This window comes from Podarcis liolepis, assembly GCF_965112155.1.
Source record: "Podarcis liolepis genome assembly, chromosome: 13".
NCBI lineage: Eukaryota > Metazoa > Chordata > Lepidosauria > Squamata > Lacertidae > Podarcis > Podarcis liolepis.
This window is the reverse complement of record NC_139573.1, coordinates 2,086,248-2,106,306: the sequence shown is the minus strand read 5'-3', so window position 1 is coordinate 2,106,306 and position 20,059 is coordinate 2,086,248. Positions and strand designations below refer to the sequence as shown.

Sequence of the window (20,059 nt, the reverse complement as noted above, 5' to 3'; positions counted from 1 at the left end):
GCTGTGATGTCCATATGGCACTTGGGATCTTGTATTATGGATTGTTTGATGTTGGCTTTTCCAACATTAAATATTTTCCCTCCAGCTTTTCTTGATCCTCCTTTTAGTTTGCTGGGCTTCTGGCCGTACGCTACGTTTTGCTATGAATGGACTTCCTCATAAGCATGTGGGTTCTCTGTTGTCGGGGGTTCTTCAGCAGAGGCTGGATGGCCACCTGCCAGGGATTTTAACCCTCGATTCCTGCAGGTGCGCAGCCTGGGACTCATTCTGGACTCACCGCTGTCCATGGAGGCGCAGGTCAATTCTGTGTCCAGGGCAGCTGTCTGCCAGCTCCATCTGGTACGCAGGATGAGACCCTTCCTGCCCGCGGACTGTTTCTCCAGAGTGGTGCATGCTCTGGTTATCTCCCGCTTGGACTACTGCCATGCGCTCTACGTGGCACTACCTTTGAAGGTGACCCGGAAACTAGAACTAATCCAGAATGCTAGACTGGTGACTGGGAGCGGCTGCCGAGACCACATAACACTGGTCTTGAAAGACCTACATTGGCTCCCAGTACGTTTCTGAGCACAATTCAAAGTGTTGGTGCTGACCTTGAAAGCCCTAAACGGCCTCAAAGGCCCAGTAGACCTGAAGGAGCGTCTCCACCCCCATCGCTCAGCCAGACACGGAGATCATCTCCGAGGGCCTTCTGGTGGTTCCCTCATTGCGAGAAGCCAAGTTACAGAGAACCAGGCAGAGGGTCTTCTCGGTGGTGGTGCCCTCCCTGTGAAGCACCCTCCCATCAGATGTTGAGGAAATAAACAACTATCTGACTTTTAGAAGACATCTGAAGGCAGCCCCGTTTAGGGAAGCTTTTAATGTTTGACGCATTACTGCATTTTAATATTCTGTTGGAAGCCGCCCAGAGTGGCTGGGGAAGCCCAGCCAGATGGGCAGGGTATAAATAATAATTTATTATTATATTATTATTGCAGGGGGTTGGACTAGATGACCCACGGGGTCCCTCCCAACTGTACAATTCTGTGGTTCTATGAGTTTTGGGTTCCAGAGTTTGTGGGTGTCAGGCACCCATAATTCCTAGGTTTAGTTAGTGTTGGCACATGATCTATCCTTGCAGAGCTAAACTGGAAGTCACACTCTTAATATTTAAAAAATACGAATAACACCTGACAGTGCACACTCCACAGATAACCAGTCCTTAACCCTTCAAAAATTAGGAACCATCCCTTGAACAAATAGGCCCTTTATTTGAGTTTATAATATTTAGCGTCAGGCTGAACACTGATACCCCTTCCGAGCACATAGCAGGAAGTTATTGAGGAAACCTAAACTTTACAACTTGCAAATCACTCAGAGAAAACCGAATGCAAATTCTGGACTTGGAACAGGGGCCAGTCTGCGTCAATTAAACTGTGACATCAAAGTCTTCTCCTTTTCCATAGGCTGCTCCCGGAGGGAAAAGCAAATAGAAGGTATTGCTCAAATAACTCTGAGTGACAGGCTTGTGAACTCTTGAGCATGATCTGTTTTGCGTGCGCAACCCGTCTCGCGATGTAGCTGTGACGTTTGGGGCAGTTTGCGTTGTTGCAGGAATTTATGTTAGGGAAACCAGGAACTTGTAAATATTTATTTTGTCTTACTTGATGGGTGGGAGCTGGAGGTCAAGGGAAGGGTGGGGTCAAGCCCTGATACTCAGGTTTCTGTCGCCAGAACCTCCCAATTTGTGATGTATTTGTGATGTGTGCATGATGTAATTTCAGGGGTGTTGTGGGTTCCTTTGTAAAACTGATAAAAGTGGAAGCCATCCTTTATTGTTCCCGCTTCTTCCTGCTTCTCCCATGTGCTGGGTGTGAGTCCTGTTGCAACAGTCGTTTGAATAAAGACCAGGCCTACTGGCTGCTGTTTTGCTCCTCTATTCCTGGATGGTGTCTTTGTTTGGTCATCCAAGTGAGCCCAAGGATTTTCCTATAACATTGTAAAACAGGGAGGGGAACATAAAGGCCTGCCTTGCTTTCCTTTCAGTCAGTAGAGCATGAGACTCTCAATCTTAAGTTCGCGGGTTTGAGACCCACGTGGAGCAAAAGATTTCTGCGTTGCAGCGGGGTTGGGCTAGACGACCGCTGGGTCCCTTCCCAGCTCCACAGTTCGGTGACTTTTCTCCGACCCACAATGAACAATGGTGGGGATCCTTGAGGCACTGCTCTGGCCTGATCCAGCAACTTCCTCCCTTCCAGCTATTAAGGGCCCATTCAGGCACCATTCCTTCTCCATCCTGCGGCCATTTCCAGGCAAGGGAGAGAACTGCAAATCATATTATCGTATTACAGCTTGCTTGCTTGCTTGGACCCTTTCCAGAATCTTATGGAGTTGATTTTAGCAAAGAGATAAGGCTAAGAAGGCTAGGTGCTGCTTCTGCTGTGCTTTCCAGGAAAGTTGGGTGCCAGTAGCAAGCAGGCCTGGTGAGACCCCTCACCTGGGACTGGTAGGGCAGAAGGCAAGGAGGCCAACAGGAGGTGGCGCCAAACCCAGGAACGGGCAGCCGGGGCAACTCACCCTTGTTCTCTTGCCCCCACCTTTCCCCCTCCCTTCCTCTTCTACAAGGGGGACCCCAAGACGGAGGAAGAAAAGGAAAAAGACAGCAGCCAGGCTCACCCCTTCGACTCGCTGTGAGTAGAATCCAAAAATGGCAGAGCTGAAAGGGACCCCTGAGGGTCATCCATCCCAACCCCCTCTGCAATCCAGGAATCCCTGCTAATAAAAATAAATTTTATTTATACCCCGCCCTCCCCGGCCAAAGCTGGGCTCAGGGCAGCTAACACCAGTAAAATAACAACGGAAAAAAACAACAACCCAATTTAAAATACAGGTTAAGATGCAATTTAAAATGCAGCCTCATTTTAAAAGTCAAAGCCGTAAGGGGAGGGAAACCTAAGGGTCAGACTGAGTCCAAACCAAAGGCCAGGCAGAACAGCTCTGTCTTGCGTGCCTTGCGGAAAGATGTCAAGTCTTGCAGGGCCCTGGTCTCTTGTGACAGAGCGTTCCACCAAGTTGGGGCCAGTACTGAAAAGGCCCTGGCCCTAGTTGAGACCAATCTAACCACCTTGCAGCTCAGGACCTCCAAAGTGTTGTCATTTGTGGACCTTAAGGTCCTCCGTGGGACATACCAGGAGAGGCGGTCCCGTAGGTACGAGGGTCCTAGGCTGTATAGGGCTTTAAAGGTCAAAACCAGCACCTTAAACCTGACCCTGTACTCCACCGGGAGCCAGTGCAGCTGGTAGAGCACTGGATGAATGTGATCCCACAGCAAGGACCCCATAAGGAGCCTCACTGCAGCATTCTGCACCCGCTGGAGTTTCTGGGACAGCTTCAAGGGCAGCCCCACGTAGAGCGAGTTACAGTAGTCAAGCCTGGAGGTGACCGTCACATGGATCACTGTGGCCAGATCAGGGCGGGAAAGGAAAGGGACCAACTGCTTGATACGGCGGAGATGGAAAAATGCCGCCTTTGCTGCGGCTGCAACCTGGGTCTCCGTGGAAAGGGAGGCGTCGAAGGTTGCACCCAAGCTCTTGACAGAAGGCGCTGGCAGTAATTGAGCCCCCGCGAGAGACGGGAGTTGGTCCCCCAATCCCATGTCGTCCCGACCCAGCCGGAGGACCTCTGTCTTCGAAGGATTTAATTTCAACCGGCTCCCACGCAGCCGTCCAGCCACAGCTTCCAAGCATCTGGTCAGTGTGTCCGGGGCCAAGTCAGGGCGGCCATCCATCAACAGATAGAGTTGGGTGTCATCGTCATATTAATGACAACCTAGCCCAAAGCTCCAGACAATCTGGGCAAGGGGGCATATGTTGTTGTTTAGTCGTTTAGTCGTGTCCGCCTCTTCGTGACCCCCTGGACCAGAGCACGCCAGGCCCTCCTGTCTTCCACTGCCTCCCCCAGTTTGGTCAAACTCATGCTGGTAGCTTCGAGAACACTGTCCCACCATCTCGTCCTCCGTCGTCCCCTTCTCCGTCTGCCCTCCATCTTTCCCAACATCAGGGTCTTTTCCAGGGAGTCTTCTCTTCTCCTGAGGTGGCCAAAGTCTTGGATCCTCAGCTTCAGGATCTGTCCTTCCAGTGAGCACTCAGGGCTGATTTCCTTCAGAATGGAGAGGTTGGATCTTCTTGCAGTCCATGGGACTCTCAAGACTCTCCTCCAGCACCAGAATTCAAAAGCATCAATAAAGATATTAAAAAGCATCGGGGAAAGGAGTGCTGCAGCAACAACTCCCTCCCTAGCGCCACTCTTTGTCCCCGACCAGAGATAAAGGAGCGCAACCGTTGTTGGACTGTGCCCTGAATCCCTACGTCAGCAAGGCGTTGGCCCAAAGGTTTGTGATCGACCGTGTCGAAGGCTGCTGACAGATCTAAGAGAATCAGCAGTCCCGACCCGCCTCAATCCAGCTGTCTACGGAGATAATCTGTTAGGGCGACCAAAGCCGTCTCGGTCCCGTAACCAGGGCGAAAGCCGGACTGAAATGGGTCCAAACTGAGACGATGTTTCATCCGGAAATCTACCTAACTGTTTGGCAGCTGCTCTCTCAGTTACCTTACCCAGGTACGGAAGATTCGAAACCGGGCGGTAATTGGATAGATCTAAGGGACGCGGGTGGCGTTGTGGGTTAAACCACAGAGCCTCTTGGGCTTACCGATTGGAAGGTTGGCGGTTCGAATCCCTGTGACAGGGTGAGCTCCCGTTGCTCGGTCCCTGCTCCTGCCAACCTAGCAGTTCAAAAGCACATCAAAGTGCAAGTAGATAAATAGGTACCACTCCGGCGGGAAGGTAAACGGCGTTTCCGTGCGCTGCTCTGGTTCGCCAGAAGCGGCTTAGTCATGCTGGGCACATGACCTGGAAGCTGTACACCAGCTCCCTCGGCCAGTAAACCGAGATGAGCACTGCAACCCCAGAGTCGGCCACGACTGGACCTAATGGTCAGGGGTCCCTTTACATTTAAAGGATCTAGGGATGTTTTCTTTAAGAGCGGACGCACCACTGCTTCCTTCTACTCCCGGGAAACAGCTCTTGCCACCAGAAAGTTCTTCCTGATGTTCAGGCGGAATTTCCTTCCTTGCGATTTGCATCCGTTGGTTCGGGTTTGCTCCCTCCTCCACGAGAAAGCCTTTTGGATACCATCTCCCCCTCCTCTTGTCGAGGCGAAATAAACCCAGCTCCTTCGACCGTTCCTCATAGGGCTTGGTTTCCAGACCCTTTTATCCTCTCGGTCGAACCTCCAGCTTGTCGATCTCCTTCTTAAACTGGGGTGCCCAGAACGAGACACAGGATTCCAGGTGGCGTTTGTCCAAGGCGCCTAAATTGCACAGAAGAAACGGCATCCTGCTTTGCTGTGCGTAGATCCTAATATCCGCGGTCGTTAGACTGGTCCAACCGCAGGCGCTGAGACTTCCTGCCTCTTTGAAATTTACTTTCTTTCTCGCAATGAGATAGTACTGAATAATCGCTCTCCCATGACATCCTTTCAGTCAAAAACGGGCGGCAGCGAAGAGAACATCTGCTTCCTCCTCAAGGCCTCTCCCCGAAAACACAAGTAGGCTGGTAAGTTCCAACTTTCACAGAATTGTAGGCTTGCAAGGGACCCCTGGGGGTCATCCAGCCTGACCCCCTGCAATGCGGGGATTGCAGCTGGAGAATCCCTGACGGGAGGCCACCGGCCTCTGATAAAACATGAAGGAAAGGTCTTCTTCTTTTGAACTCTACATGGCAAGGGGTTCCCCAGGGAAATAAGACAGAGTCAAAGCAGAGCCCCCTTGCAAAACCTCGGCTCCTCGGCATGTAATTAGACTGCGGAACTCCCTGCCACATGAGGGCCACAAACTTAGATGGCTTTGAAAGAGGACTGGACAAATTCATGGAGGGGGAGAGGGCTGTCGACGGCTACAGGCCAGGTTGCTTCTGAATGCCAGTTGCTGGAAACGGCAGGCGGGGAGAGCGGTCTCGTGTTCGAATCCTGACTGCAGGCGTCTTTTTGAGGGAGAAGAGGGTAGTCTGCTTTTACAGTAATTATCGGTATGTTTTAAACAGAATTTATGTACGAATATAGTTTTAATCGGTGCTTTTTTCCCTGGGGGGACGCATACCCCTAGACATTTTTTGAATCTAAGTTTGGCCTCATTGAGGGGTGCCGTTTCTGTGGGGATATACGCTCGGTATTTATCACTCCTGTTGTACAAAAATCTCCAAATGGGTCCGAACTCCAATGTCTAAAACTCCTGGTAGAGGGCAAGGATCTAGAGATCACGCTCAGGGTGGCCAAATTCTGTGTGACTGCCATAAAACTTAGGGAACAAGCTGTACTACTAAAACGATTAAGGTTTTAAATGACAATTTTAGGTTATATTTTAGTGATCAAGATAGAATATATTTTTTTTAACTACTGCTATATCTGAATTGTCTCCGTTATACCCAACTGCAATTCAATGTATCCCTGTTGTGTTTTATGATTTTCCTGATATTGTAAGTGAGCCGGAACTGGTCTGTGACCGTAATAATAAAATTCTATCCTATTCATTGAGGGGCAGTATTTCAATATGAGCAGAAATAAATGAGAGTCCCCCTAAACATTTTTTTAAAAAAGAAAAAAAAAGCACTGGTTTTAATTCTATCAATGTTTAATTGTCTTTTCATGACAGATTTACCCCCATATTTTTAGCCTGTTCCTGTTTGTGTCTGTAAGCCGCCCTCCCGTCAGGGGGAAAATTCAGGGTATAAATAAATATATAATAACGATAATAGCAGTAATAACTAAGTCCACCGCAGCTCCCTAACGGGCCTCCATTTAAGGAACCCTCCCTTCCTGCGATTTCCAGAAATCGGCATTCATAAAAGCGTTGCTTCCTCCGACTATGGAGGCAGAGGAAAGTCATTCTGGCAAGTAGCCAGCAATGGCCCTCTCTTCCTCTGCGAATTTGCCCAAATCTCTTTTGAAGCCACTCAGGTCGGCATACTGAGGCAGGGAGTTCCGCAGTTCAACCCTGCGCCGCACGAAGAAGGGCAGAGAGCGAAAGGGACAGGTGATTTACAATGAGTTGAAAAACACATATTCTATTTTTTTATATAATTTTTTATTAGTTTTTTAACATATCATTTCCAACAATCATATAACATAACTTCTCTTACACAATGTTTTAGTCTTCCGTCAACAACCTCTGATGATTTTTCGTTCTTTATCGCTTATTCTGCATTTCTTAACTTCTCTATCGCTCTTAATTATCATTAACTAGTAATTCTCCTCATAGTCTTTCTTGCAATATATTCTTTCAATAACTTCTCTATTACTCGTAATTATCATTCATTAATAATTCTCCTCATAGTCTTTCTTGCAATATTTCAGATAGAACTCCTTACAAAACTTCTTGCAGTCCTACTAGCGTAATCGGTTCATTACAATTACTTTTCAAATAGTCCGTATATTTACTAGGTTCTCGCTGTTATCTCTGGTGTTCTGCCTCGTGGGAAACTACCTACACTTCAGGGACATTCCGGGATCAAATCAGAAACCGGCTTCTCTAATAATAATAATAATAATAATTTATTATTTATACCCCGCCCATCTGGCTGGGTTTCCCCAGCCACTCTGGGCGGCTTCCAACAGAACACTAAAATACAGTAGCCTATTAAACATTAAAAGCTTCCCTAAACAGGGCTGCCTTCAGATGTCGTCTAAAAGTCTGGTAGTTGTTTTTCTCTTTGACATCCGGTGCGAGGGCGTTCCACAGGGCGGGTGCCACCACTGAGAAGGCCCTGTGCCTGGTTCCGCTGTAACTCGCAGCGACGTCTCTGGGAAATGGGGACGGGGGTCTGGGATCGGGCCTGTTTCCTGCGGGGGCGCAAGAGCACCCACAGCCCCCGCTAACTGACCCACTGCTGCCTCCTCCTTTTTCCGGACAGGTTTCCCCCGCCTCAGGATGCGAAAGACCCACATACTCTGTATCGTGATTCTTGGGAGTTTCCTGACCATCGCTGCCTTGCACTGGCAGCTCACCCGCATGGCACGCCAGTGGGTGCCCTCGCCCTGTGCCTGCTGCGCCACCTTCCAGCCCCCACCGCTGGCCAACGCCACCACCCTGAGCGACGGCACCTATACCTATCGCCTCGACCCGGGCATCTACAATGACCTCTTCCCACAACTGCAGCAATATCGATGCCGGCAGCTCACCTGCGAGCAGAGCTGGTGCCCGGAGGCCTCTGCCGCCCCGCTGCTTCTGCTGGCCATCAAGTCCCACCCGGGGTCCAGCGCAAGAAGGGCGGCGCTGCGGCGCACTTGGGTGCGGCCGCGGGAGATGGGGGGCTTCCATATCCGACATGTGTTCCTGATGGCCGTGTCGCCCAACCAGAAGGAGATGAACCTGGCGACGGAGGAGAATGAGGAGTTCAGGGACATCCTGTTGTGGGATTTCATGGAGTCGCACCACAACCTGTCCCTGAAGGAACGATGTTTCCTGCAGTGGGTACACAGCAGCTGCCCAGGTGTGACCTACATCTTCAAAGGTACCATATTTTTCGCTCTATAAGACGCACCAGACCACAAGATGCACCTAGTTTTTGGAGGAGGAAAACAAGGGGAAAAAATATTCTGAACCGTATTTTTCGCTCTATAAGACGCACCAGACCACAAGACGCACCTAGTTTTTGGAGGAGGAACACAAGGAAAAAAATATTCTGAATCTCAGAAGCCAGAACAGCAAGAGGGATTGGTGTGCAGTGAAAGCAGCAATCCTTCTTGCTGTTTGGGCTTCTGGGATAGCTGCGCAGCCTGCATTCGCTCCATAAGATGCACACACATTTCCCCTTACTTTTTAGGAGGGAAAAAGTGATTCTTATAGAGCAAAAAATACAGTACGTCACGGGCTTGCTGGGGGCCAAAGGTGCAGGGCAGGTGTGCCAAGAAGGAGGCCTGGCTCTTAGGCAGGAAGAAGCAGATGCGCGAAGATAGGATAGGGACCAGCTGGCTTACTAGCAGCTCATGGGAAGAGAATCTAGGCGTCAAGCGTCAAGCTGAACTCCAGCAGTGTGATGCAGCAGCAAAAAAGGCTAATGCTATCCTAGGCTGCGGGACGCGGGTGGCGCTGTGGGTTAAACCACAGAGCCTAGGACTTGCCAATCAGAAGGTCAGCAGTTCGAATCCCCACGAAGGGGTGAGCTCCCGTTGCTCGGTCCCTGCTCCTGCCAACCTAGCAATTCGAAAGCACCTCAAAGTGCAAGTAGATGAATAGGTACCACTCCAGCGGGAAGGTAAACGGCGTTTCCGTGCGCTGCTCTTGTTCGCTTAGTCATGTTCGCCACATGACCCGGAAGCTGTACGCTGGCTCCCTCGGCCAGTAAAGTGAGATGAGCGCCGCAACCCCAGAGTCGGCCACGACTGGACCTAATGGTCAGGGGTCCCTTTACCTTTGTCCTAGGCTGCATCAACAGAAATACAGTGGTACCTCGGGTTACAGACGCTGCAGGTTACAGACACTGCATGTTACAGACTCCGCTATCCCAGAAATAGTACCTTGGCTTAAGAACTTTGCTTCAGGATGAGAACAGAAATCGTGCAGCGGCAGCAGGAGGCCCCATTAGCTAAAGTGGCGCTTCAGGTTAAGAACAGTTTCAGGTTAAGAACGGACCTCCGGAACGAATTAAGTACTTAACCCGAGGTACCACTGTATAGTGTTCAGATCAAAGGAAGTCATAGTGCCGCTGTATTCTGCCAGGGTCAGACCCAACTTGGAATACTGTGTCCAGTTCTGGGCAGCACAATTTAAGAAGGATGTTGACAGGCTGGAAGGTGGGCAGAGGTGGGTGACCAAGAATGATTGCAAATAATGGTGTGTGTGTGTGTGTGTGCGTGCGTGCGTTCGTGTGTGTGTGTGTGTGTGTGTGTGTGTGTGTCTTATGCAAAAACCGTAATGTGGGAAAAACCATGAAGCCAGCAAAATGATAATAATAATAATAATAATAATAATAATAATAATAATAAAAATAAAAATAAAAATATAAAAAATAAAAATAAAAAAAATAAACAACTCTGGGCAGCTCCCAACAGAACATTAAAAACACGATAAAACATCAAACATTAAAAACTTCCCTAATCAGGGCTGCCTTCAGATGTCTTCTAAAAGTCAGATAGTTGTTTATTTCCTTCACATCTGCTGGGAGGGCGTTCCACAGGGCGGGAGCCACCACCGAGAAGGCCCTCTGCCTGGTTCCCTGTAACTTGGCTTCTCACAGGGAGGGAACCGCCAGACTTTTAGAAGACATCTGAAGGCAGCCCTGTACAATAAGTTTTGAATGCTTGACATCTTCTTTTGTTTTAATTTGTTGGAAGTCCGCCCAGAATGGCTGAGGTCACCCAGTTAATATTTAATGCTGTATTGTTTTTAACACTCGATTGGGAGCCGCCCAGAGTGGCTGGGGGTATAAATAATATATTATTATTATTATTATTATTATTATTATTATTATTATTATTAAGAGAAGCCGGTTTCTGATTTGATCCCGGAATGTAGGTGGGTTCTCATAAGGCAGGATGCCACAGATATTATTATTATTATTATTATTATTATTATTATTATTATTATACTGAAGCACTGTTGTTTTCCAGGGGACGATGACCTCTTTGTGAACCTGCCAGCGCTGACCGAGTACCTGGCTCAGACCCCCAACGCCTCCCGCTTCATCCATGGGAACATCCAACGCCACTCAGCTGTGATAAGGACAGGGAAGTACGGCGTCTCCACTGCCCTCTACTCGCAGCGATACTACCCCAACTTTGCCTCCGGTGGGGGCTTCATCGTGCCCGGCCCCCTGATCCCTGCCCTACATCAGGCGTCCCTGGAGCTCCCAGTCTTCCCCCTGGACGACGTCTACATGGCATTCCTAACTCTGGCTGCCGGGATCCCCCACAGACACGACAAGCGCTTCAAAGTGTGGGGCATCCCCAAGGACGAGATTGCGTTGTACCGGGACTCCCTGACGGTGCACGGGAGCTCGATCGAAAGGATGGAGGAGGTGTGGCAGGAGCTCTGGGGCAGCTGAGTGGCGGCCGGCCGTCTGTGCATAGCTGTCAACTGTCCCTTCTATGGCGGGACAGTCCCTTATCCCAGCGCCGTGTCCCGCTGCTGTCGCTTATTGATGATGTCCCTTAAATTTCCCGGGTTTCAAAGGAAGCAGCTCCTCTCCCTCCCTCCCTGCCAGCCAGGGAGGCTCCAACTGTGTTGCTTGGCTGCCCGGCCTGACCCCCTCTGGCCTCCTCTCACCAGCCTTGGCCCCCGGGAGCCCTTCCCCGCCGGGACTGGCGGGAGCCTCGGGCTCTTCCACCGCCATCCTCCTTGCGGTCGCCGAACTGAGCATCTCTGCCTGGGTACCATCTTCGTAGCTTGGACTTCGTTTTGCGTGAAAAGTGGCTGCTGCTTGTAGTTATTTAATTGCAGTGTTTCACCAGCTTGAACAGCAACCTTTGGAAACGAAGGGCTAAAAACCGGCGCTGCTCTCCAAAATTATCTGGTCCTTTTAAACTTTTGTATTTCAGGTGGTTGACTAAAATCCCTTATTTTGGCTGCTGATCCCTTATTTTTGAGGCTGCTGGTCCCTTATTTTCAAATCTGTAAGTTGACAGCTATGTGCCCGAGCCCCTGGGACGGAAGGCAGAGAGGGCCAGCCTTTCTCGCGTACCCGAGCTGGACAGCCTGCTCCCAGGGGCATCGGACGTCTCGTAGAGGCTCGTCGTGCCACCCTCAGACGCTAGGAAGGATCCGCATGGCCATTGCTGCATTGGCTTGCCTCAGAAGGGCCAGCTAGTAATAGTAATTTATTATTTGTACCCCGCCCATCTGGCTGGGTTTCCCCAGCCACTCTGGGCGGCTTCCGACAAAGATTAAAAATACATTAAAATGTCACACATTAAAAACTTCCCTGAAGTTCTTAATCTTCTTCTAAAAGTCAGATAGCTGTTTATTTCCTTGACATCTGAAGGGAGGGCGTTCCCACAGGGCGGGTGCCACCACCGAGAAGGCCCTCTGCCTGGTTCTCTGTAGCTTAGCTTTTTGCAGGGAGGGAACTGCCAGAAGGCCCTCGGTGCTGGACCTCAGTGTCCTACCTACACAGACTAGATTGGACAAAGTTTCGCCTGCACACCCCACGTGCAAAGCACATTCCCACCTCCCCTGGGAACAGCGCATGTTTGTACAGGTGGGGCCTGCACAAAGCCTAAACATTGCACCATGTTGGGGGAGGCTGCCGTAGACAGCTCCAGAAACGATTTGTCTGATCCTGTCGCTTGTGGGAGACACGAAACCGGACTTTTCCTCAATCTTCAGGCACAAAATAGATGCCCTGAATCCATTCTCCCTTTGCCCTGTGTAAAATGAGGAGGAATACACCTGGAGAATATTAATGTTACAAGGGGAAGGTTGGTGTTTCCACGCGTGGCCTAACCGGCGACTGCGCTGACTGCAGTGTGACGACAGCATTACGTTTTTATGCATATGGGAAGATACATACCTCTTGAGTGCATTGAGTCATCCCAGTCTCTGAGAGGTGCAAGACTCCAGGGGTTTTTGGTTCTTAGCCAGGGTTCACTTTCCAGGGAACAAGGGACAGACAGCGGAGACATTGGTGTCTTTAGGATAAACCAGGGGTAGGCAACCTAAGGCCCGGGGGCCGGATCCGGCCCAATCGCCTTCTCAACCCGGCCTGCGGACGGTCAGTGAATCAGCGTGTTTTTACATGAGTAGAATGTGTGCTTTTATTTAAAATGCACCTCTGGGTTATTCATGGGGCATAGGAATTCGTTCATATATTTTTTTTCAAAATATAGTCCGGCCCCCCACATGGTCTGAGAGACGTTGGACCGGCCCACAGCTGAAAAAGGTTGCTGACCCCTGGGATAAACGATTTATTTGCATACATATATAACAACCTGAGGGTCGCGGGTGGCACTGTGGGTTAAACCACAGAGCCTAGGACTTGCTGATCAGAAGGTTGACGGTTCAAATCCCCGCGACGGGGTGAGCTCCCATTGCTCGGTCTCTGCTCTTTCCAACCTAGCAGTTCGAAAGCATACCAGTGCAAGTAGATCAATAGGTACCACTCCAGTGGGAAGGTAAACGGCGTTTCCGTGCGCTGCTCTGGTTTGCCAGAAGCACCTGCTTACGATACGATATGATACGATACGATAAGCTTTATTGTCATTGTCCTATACAGAACAACGAAATTGAAAAATCTAAATCAGACATTCAAAAACCAACAAGCCTGCTATCCCAGCTATCTCAACCTGGTTAGCCCCCTAAAAACTCTGTTACCCCATAATTAAATACAATATACTCCCATAGAGACTCCTTAAAAGGTAAAGGTAAAGGGACCCCTGACCATTAGGTCCAGTCGTGGCCGACTCTGGGGTTGCTGCGCTCATCTCGCTTTACTGGCCGAGGGAGCCGGCGTACAGCTTCCGGGTCATGTGGCCAGCATGATTAAGCCGCTTCTGGCAAACCAGAGCAGCGCACGGAAACACCGTTTACCTTCCTGCTGGAGCGGTACCTATTTATCTACTTGCACTTCGTGCTTTCAAACTGCTAGGTTGGCAGGAGCAGGGACCGAGCAACGGGAGCTCACCCCATCCTGGGATTCGAACCACCAACCTTCTGATTGGCAAGTCCTAGGATCTGTGGTTTAACCTACAGCGCCACCCGCGTCCCAGAGACTCCTTACACTGTGTTTAAAACCAAAATCGCATTTGGTTCTCAGGCGGCTAGTCCTAGTCTTTATAACCCTGTACCTTCTTCCAGAAGGCAGAAGCTGAAAGAGATCATTTCCGGGGTGCGCACTGTCCTGCGCTATCTCTGCAGCTTTCTTATGGCACCTGGAAGCGTAGATTTGATCCAGGGCGGGAAGAGCGCACGCAATTATTCTCTCTGCTTCCAAGTTACCCCACACAGCCCTGGCTTTTGTCCTTCTAGCTACCAGCCCCCCACTCTGGCACAGAGCCCCTCTCTGACGGCAAGAGCGGTTCAAAAGGGGGAGCGGTCTTCATCAGATGGTGGCATACTCTCTTTCCTTGGAGGTGTCTAAGCAGAGGTTGGGTGGCCGTCTGCCATGGACGCTTTAGCCGAGATTCCTGCCTTGCGGCGGGTTGGACTGGATGACCCCTGGGGGGCCCTTGCCAACTCTGCGGTTCTCTGCTTCCGTGTGCAAACAGAGCGAGTGCAAACAAGTCTAGACATTTCCAGGAAACCAGTAAATTCCAAACGGTTTCTTTCAACCCCACCCCGAGAACAAATATACTTTGCAGATTCCACTCTGCTGCGTCCAATAAGTTCGGGCAAACTGGTCCAACCTGACAACTGCTGACAGGTGATGTGGCAGCAGCGAAGGCGATCCTGAACCCAGTGTTGGGGTTGGGGGCCCTTCAGGAGAATGCACAAGCAGTGGCAGGAGCCTAAGGAGAGCTTGGCTGCAGGATCAGGCCAGATTGGGCCCATCCAGGGGAAGCAATGGAGGCAGTGAGAGATTTTACCTTCTTGGGCTCCATGATCACTGCAGATGGTGACAGCAGCCACGAAATTAAAAGACGCCTGCTCCTTGGGAGAAAAGCAATGACAAACCTAGACAGCATCTTAAAAAGCCGAGACATCACCTTGCCAACAAAGGTCTGTATAGTTCAAGCTCTGGTTTTCCCAGTTGTGATGGATGGAAGTGAGAGCTGGACCATAAAGAAGGCTGATTGCCGAAGAATGGATGCTTTTGAATTCTGGTGCTGGAGGAGACTCTGGAGAGTCCCATGGACTGCAAGAAGATCCAACCTCTCCATTCTGAAGGATATCAGCCCTGAGTGCTCACTGGAAGGACAGATCCTGAAGCTGAGGCTCCAAGACTTTGGCCACCTCCTGAGAAGAGAAGACTCCCTGGAAAAGACCCTGATGTTGGGAAAGATGGAGGGCGCAAGGAGAAGGGGACGACGGAGGACGAGATGGTGGGACAGTGTTCTTGAAGCTACCAGCATGAGTCTGATCAAACTGCGGGAGGCAGTGGAAGACAGGAGTGCCTGGCGTGCTCTGGTCCAAGGGGTCACAAAGAGGCGGACACGACTAAACAACTAAACAACAAGAACAGTCCACCATCGCTGCCCCAATGCGAAACCCTCACGCACCGTGGCAACTGGCCACCAGTAACGCCTGTCCACAAATCTGTCCAGTTCTCTTTGAAAGCCAGCTTAGCTTAGCAGCCACCTTTGTCTCCTTTGGAAGTGAGTTCCGTAGGTTAACGCTGCATGGAGTTCAGTTGAGATTGCTGCGTGGCAGAGGGTGGAAGCCCATCGACGTTTGTGACACGGGAGAAGGAATTTCGGCAGGTGTGGCGTTCGGGAGAACGGTTCCACTCCACACCTTCAACGTGAAAGACCGCAAAACATCTCCCGGAGTCTGTGGGGCCGTTCTTAGGACACCCTTTGCCAACCTGGTGCCCTCCAGCTGGGAGTTGCAAGTCCAAAACAGCTGGAGGGCATGAGGTTGCCGAAAGCTGTTTTCTTGGGGACTTCCAGAAGTCAAGAGCGGAGGTTCGTTGGCCACCTGTCAGGGACTGTTTATCTGTGATCCCCGCATTTCAGAGAGGTGGTGTTGGACTAGTGGACCCTTGGGGGACATCAGCCCTAAAGTTTCATGCTTCAGTGGATCTCACTTCTCCTTTATCTGGTCTTCTTTTGATTCATAATAATAACAACAGTAATTTTATTATTAATTCCCTGTCCATCTGGCTGGGTTTCCCCAGTCACTCTGGGCGGCTCCCAACAGAACACTGAAAACAGAATAAAACTTCGAACATTAAAAACTTCCCTAAACAGCGCTGCCTTCATAATAATAAAAATAAAAATTTATTATTTTTAACACGCCCATCTGGCTGGGCTTCCCCAGCCACTCTGGGCGGTTCCCAACAGACTATTAAAAACATGATAAAACATCCAGCATTAAAAACTTCCCTAAACACTGCCTTCAGATGTCTTCTGAAAGTCAGATAGTTGTTTATTTCCTTGACATCCGATGGGAGGGCGTTCCACAGGGCAGGCGCCACCACCGAGAAGGCCCTCAGAGCTGGACCTCAGTGTCCGGGTAGAACGATGGGGATGGAGACGCTCCTTCAGGTCTACTGGACCTTTGAGACCATTTAGGGCTTTCAGGGTCAGCACCAACACTGTGAATTGTGCTTGGAAACGTCCTGGGAGCCAATGTAGGTCTTTCAGGACTGGTGTTATGTGGTCTCGGCAGCCGCTCCCAGTTTGCGGTTTCATCATCCGGCTCAATGGATGACGAAGAAGTCTTGCTGAGGCAAGCCAAACAGCCTCTTGGACACTTTAACAACATGCCATTCTTAAAATCTTGCTTCACACAGAGATATTTAACGGGTCAGCAATTCACAAAGCCGAAATACAAGTGGTGGCGCCCGCCCTGTGGAACGCCCTCCCGTCAGATGTCAAGGAAATGAACAACTATCTGACTTTTAGAAGACATCTGAAGGCAGCCCTGTTCAGGGAAGTTTTGAATGCTTGACGTCTTCTTTTGTTTTAATTTGTTGGAAGTCCGCCCAGAATGGCTGAGGTAACCCAGTCCGATGATGAGTGGCATATAAATAAATTATTATCTCACATCAACGGGTGGCAGTGACCTCACTCGTGAGCAACCCAAGTCCATTGGTGGAATCCTTCCTAATAAATATTTCTCAAAAACACATCGTGCAGGATATTGCTACCCTGGCGACAGATTCCAGGGGTTCCCAGTACATAATCAGGTTTAGAACGACGGTCCTTGGAGATGGTCATATATGGTTTTATTTGCATACGTTTATTTACCTTGTGGGACATTTTCAGGAGTTAACCCTGTGCAAATCTACAGCCAAGCTGGTGTCTGAATGTTTTGCACAGGGGTAGGCAACCTAAGGCCCGGGGGCCAAATCCGGCCCAATCGCCTTCTCAATCCGCCCTGCGGACGGTTCAGGAATCAGCGTGTTTTTACATGAGTAGAATGTGTCCATTTATTTAAAATGCATCTCTGGGTTATTTCTTTCACAGTGTTTTTCTTTTTTAACTAAATAACTCCGTATGTGATTTACAAAAACCCATTAACAGTTATGGAGCAGATCATTAAGCAAACAGTCTGTGAGCACCTAGAAAGGAATGCTGTGATCACCAATAGTCAGCATGGATTTCTGAAAAATAAGTCATGTCAGACTAACCTGATCTCATTTTTTGGCAGAATTACAAGCCTGGTAGATGAAGGGAACGCAGTGGATGTAGCCTACCTTGATTTCAGCAAGGCATTTGACAAGGTGCCCCATGATATTCTTGTAAAGAAGCTGGTAAAATGCGGTCTTGACTATGCTACCACTCAGTGGATTTGTAACTGGCTGACTGACCGAACGCAAAGGGTGCTCATCAATGGTTCCTCTTCATCCTGGAGAAGAGTGACTAGTGGGGTGCCACAGGGTTCTGTCTTGGGCCCGGTCTTATTCAACATCTTTATCAACGACTTGGATGATGGACTCAAGGGCATCCTGATCAAATTTGCAGATGACACCAAACTGGGAGGGGTGGCTAACACCCCAGAGGACAGGATCACACTTCAAAACGACCTTGACAGATTAGAGAACTGGGCAAAAACAAACAAGATGAATTTTAACAGGGAGAAATGTAAAGTATTGCACTTGGGCAAAAAAAAAAAATGAGAGGCACAAATACAAGATGGGTGACACCTGGCTTGAGAGCAGTACATGTGAAAAGGATCTAGGAGTCTTGGTTGACCACAAACTTGACATGAGCCAACAGTGTGACGTGGCAGCTAAAAAAGCCAATGCAATTCTGGGCTGCATCAATAGGAGTATAGCATCTAGATCAAGGGAAGTAATAGTGCCACTGTATTCTGCTCTGGTCAGACCTCACCTGGAGTACTGTGTCCAGTTCTGGGCACCACAGTTCAAGAAGGACACTGACCAACTGGAACGTGTCCAGAGGAGGGCAACCAAAATGGTCAAAGGCCTGGAAACGATGCCTTATGAGGAACGGCTAAGGGAGCTGGGCATGTTTAGCCTGGAGAAGAGGAGGTTAAGGGGTGATATGATAGCCATGTTCAAAGATATAAAAGGATGTCACATAGAGGAGGGAGAAAGGTTGTTTTCTGCTGCTCCAGAGAAGCGGACACGGAGCAATGGATCCAAACTACAAGAAAGAAGATTCCACCTAAACATTAGGAAGAACTTCCTGACAGTAAGAGCTGTTTGACAGTGGAATTTGCTGCCAAGGAGTGTGGTGGAGTCTCCTACTTTGGAGGTCTTTAAGCAGAGGCTTGACAACTATATGTCAGGAGTGCTCTGATGGTGTTTCCTGCTTGGCAGGGGGTTGGACTCGGTGGCCCTTGTGGTCTCTTCCAACTCTAGGATTCTATGATTCTATGTACAGAAATCCGACACCTTCTTAAATGATATTTACAAGGCCAAAATAATAAGGAGAACACACACTACTCAATATCCCAAGCGGTCCAAAGTTCTCGCAATAAATCCGAGAGAATAACTCTCTGTGTATATTTGCCGACGGAAATCTGACGAAAGAGAGAGCCGGATTTCAATCTCTGTTTCGTAAATCTTCTTCTGGTCGGCGTGAAACGGAACTGTGCAATGGCAATTCAGTGCTTAACCAAATAGACCAGCTCCAACCTTGAGAAGGCTCTTTGCTCTTTTTGAAAATACACTTCTCTGTATTCCTTGGGAAGTGATGTAGGGATTCATGGACTGCCCACAAGTTATGAGAGAGGAAGGAAAGCATTTATTCACTTTCTCCAAGCTGTGCATAATTTTACAAGCTCCTCTTCCTCTTGCTGTAAACAAAATCTGCCCTTTTCCCCTTATGGGGTACCCAAGAGCCCATATAGAGTCCTTACGTAGGTTCCCTATTGGTAGGAGAAGATAACAGAGGCCAACCAGAGAATATTGAGAAGCAAAGCAGCTAGTAAGCCTGATCTATATTGATCTGTTGCAACAGGGTGCCCCCATCACACGCAGGAAAGGAGGAGGACCCCAAACAAAGGTGTGCCTGCCCTTATATACACATTTTAAATTCCCTGCCCTGGAGCTCAAGACCACCCCTCCATACATCATACATACATCACAAAAGGGGTGTAGCTCAAGACCAACCCTCAGACACATCATACCTATATCACAGAAAAGGCGGTCTACAACAGAAATCTGAGCGCGTTGTTTAGCTCCTGTCTGTCAGGTTACCTGTTAATGGTCACTTGATTGGATATCCTGGGGAGCCTGGCCAGTCTTTTGAAATGATAAATACTTAGTTCCTGAGCCAGGTCACAGGCTCACACCCTGTTCATATCTTAAATGTGCCCTTAAGACAGGATTTGTGAAGGAAAAAGACAATGGGGAGGTTTTCCACTTTGACCTTGCAGAGAAATAATTGAGGTCATTTTGTTCAGGACTCTTTTTCTGTGGGGTTTTCAGACATGTGGTTTATATATTTATGTACGTGTTTGCATTTATTACACATGTAAGACCTTAATATTCTTATCACACTCTAAACCACTGTTTCCCAACTTTGGGTCTCCAGTTGTTTTCAGACTACAGCTCCCACCATCCCACTGGAAACACACAGTTTAGGCATAATTTTTTCCTGCAATAGCCAAAGTCCCTAAGTTCTTACACCATAGAGACCATTGCAGGTTTTTCAAGGTTTTATATTTCTATGTTGCTGCTGCTGCGAATATATTCCTACGACACATAAATAATATTTCATTTTACAAATAAAATAAATTAACAAGACAATCTCCAGATTTGCCATGGCGGTTCTGCCGTATGAGTCACAAAGGAATGCTAAATCATAAAAACGTGTGGAGTTTCTGGTCTGTGCTGAAATATCAAATTATGTGTCATTTTATCCATTACCGCTCTGTTAGAGTGAGCGGGGCCAAGATATTCCTAACACTAATTCTGGATGGCAAACAATACCTTATTTAGTCATATGCTGCCGTTTCTG

At 49.0% G+C, this 20,059-nt stretch overlaps 2 protein-coding genes across 8 annotated transcripts in view; both read left to right on the top strand.

Moving 5' to 3' along the window:
- UFSP1 (UFM1 specific peptidase 1) overlaps positions 1-20,059 on the top strand; it is a 224,494-nt gene that overhangs the window by 48,645 nt on the left and 155,790 nt on the right. Inside the window, exon 3 of one of the 4 annotated variants that reach the window (XM_083472876.1) lies at positions 3,868-4,011. The exons of the other annotated variants lie outside the window; for them this stretch is intronic. The gene's annotated coding sequence lies outside the window, so the exon portion shown is untranslated. Of the gene's footprint in view, positions 1-3,867; positions 4,012-20,059 lie in introns of those variants that run through there. 4 annotated transcript variants of the gene reach the window in all.
- LOC310692156 (N-acetyllactosaminide beta-1,3-N-acetylglucosaminyltransferase 4-like) lies at positions 2,451-11,594 on the top strand. 4 transcript variants are annotated; one of them, XM_083472784.1, is made up of 4 exons: positions 2,451-2,669; positions 5,520-5,592; positions 7,945-8,544; positions 10,643-11,594. In XM_083472784.1, the coding sequence occupies exons 3-4, from the start codon at positions 7,962-7,964 to the stop codon at positions 11,074-11,076; spliced, it is 1,017 nt and encodes a 338-aa protein (XP_083328910.1). In that variant the 5' UTR covers positions 2,451-2,669; positions 5,520-5,592; positions 7,945-7,961; the 3' UTR covers positions 11,077-11,594. The 4 variants fall into 4 exon arrangements, with proteins under 4 accessions (XP_083328910.1, XP_083328911.1, XP_083328909.1 ...); XM_083472786.1 differs by lacking the exon at positions 2,451-2,669 and adding an exon at positions 4,295-4,596; XM_083472785.1 differs by lacking the exon at positions 5,520-5,592 and having other exon boundaries at positions 2,605-2,669.

Bases quoted from the DNA above. Each gene is read 5' to 3' on its own strand.
- LOC310692156 (XM_083472783.1), top strand. From the start codon at position 4,536: ATGTTTCATCCGGAAATCTACCTAACTGTTTGGCAGCTGCTCTCTCAG. The intron at 4,597-7,944 runs GTACGGAAGATT...TTTTCCGGACAG, and splicing joins CTCTCAGTTACCTTACCCAG to GTTTCCCCCGCCTCAGGATG. The intron at 8,545-10,642 runs GTACCATATTTT...GTTGTTTTCCAG, and splicing joins TGTGACCTACATCTTCAAAG to GGGACGATGACCTCTTTGTG.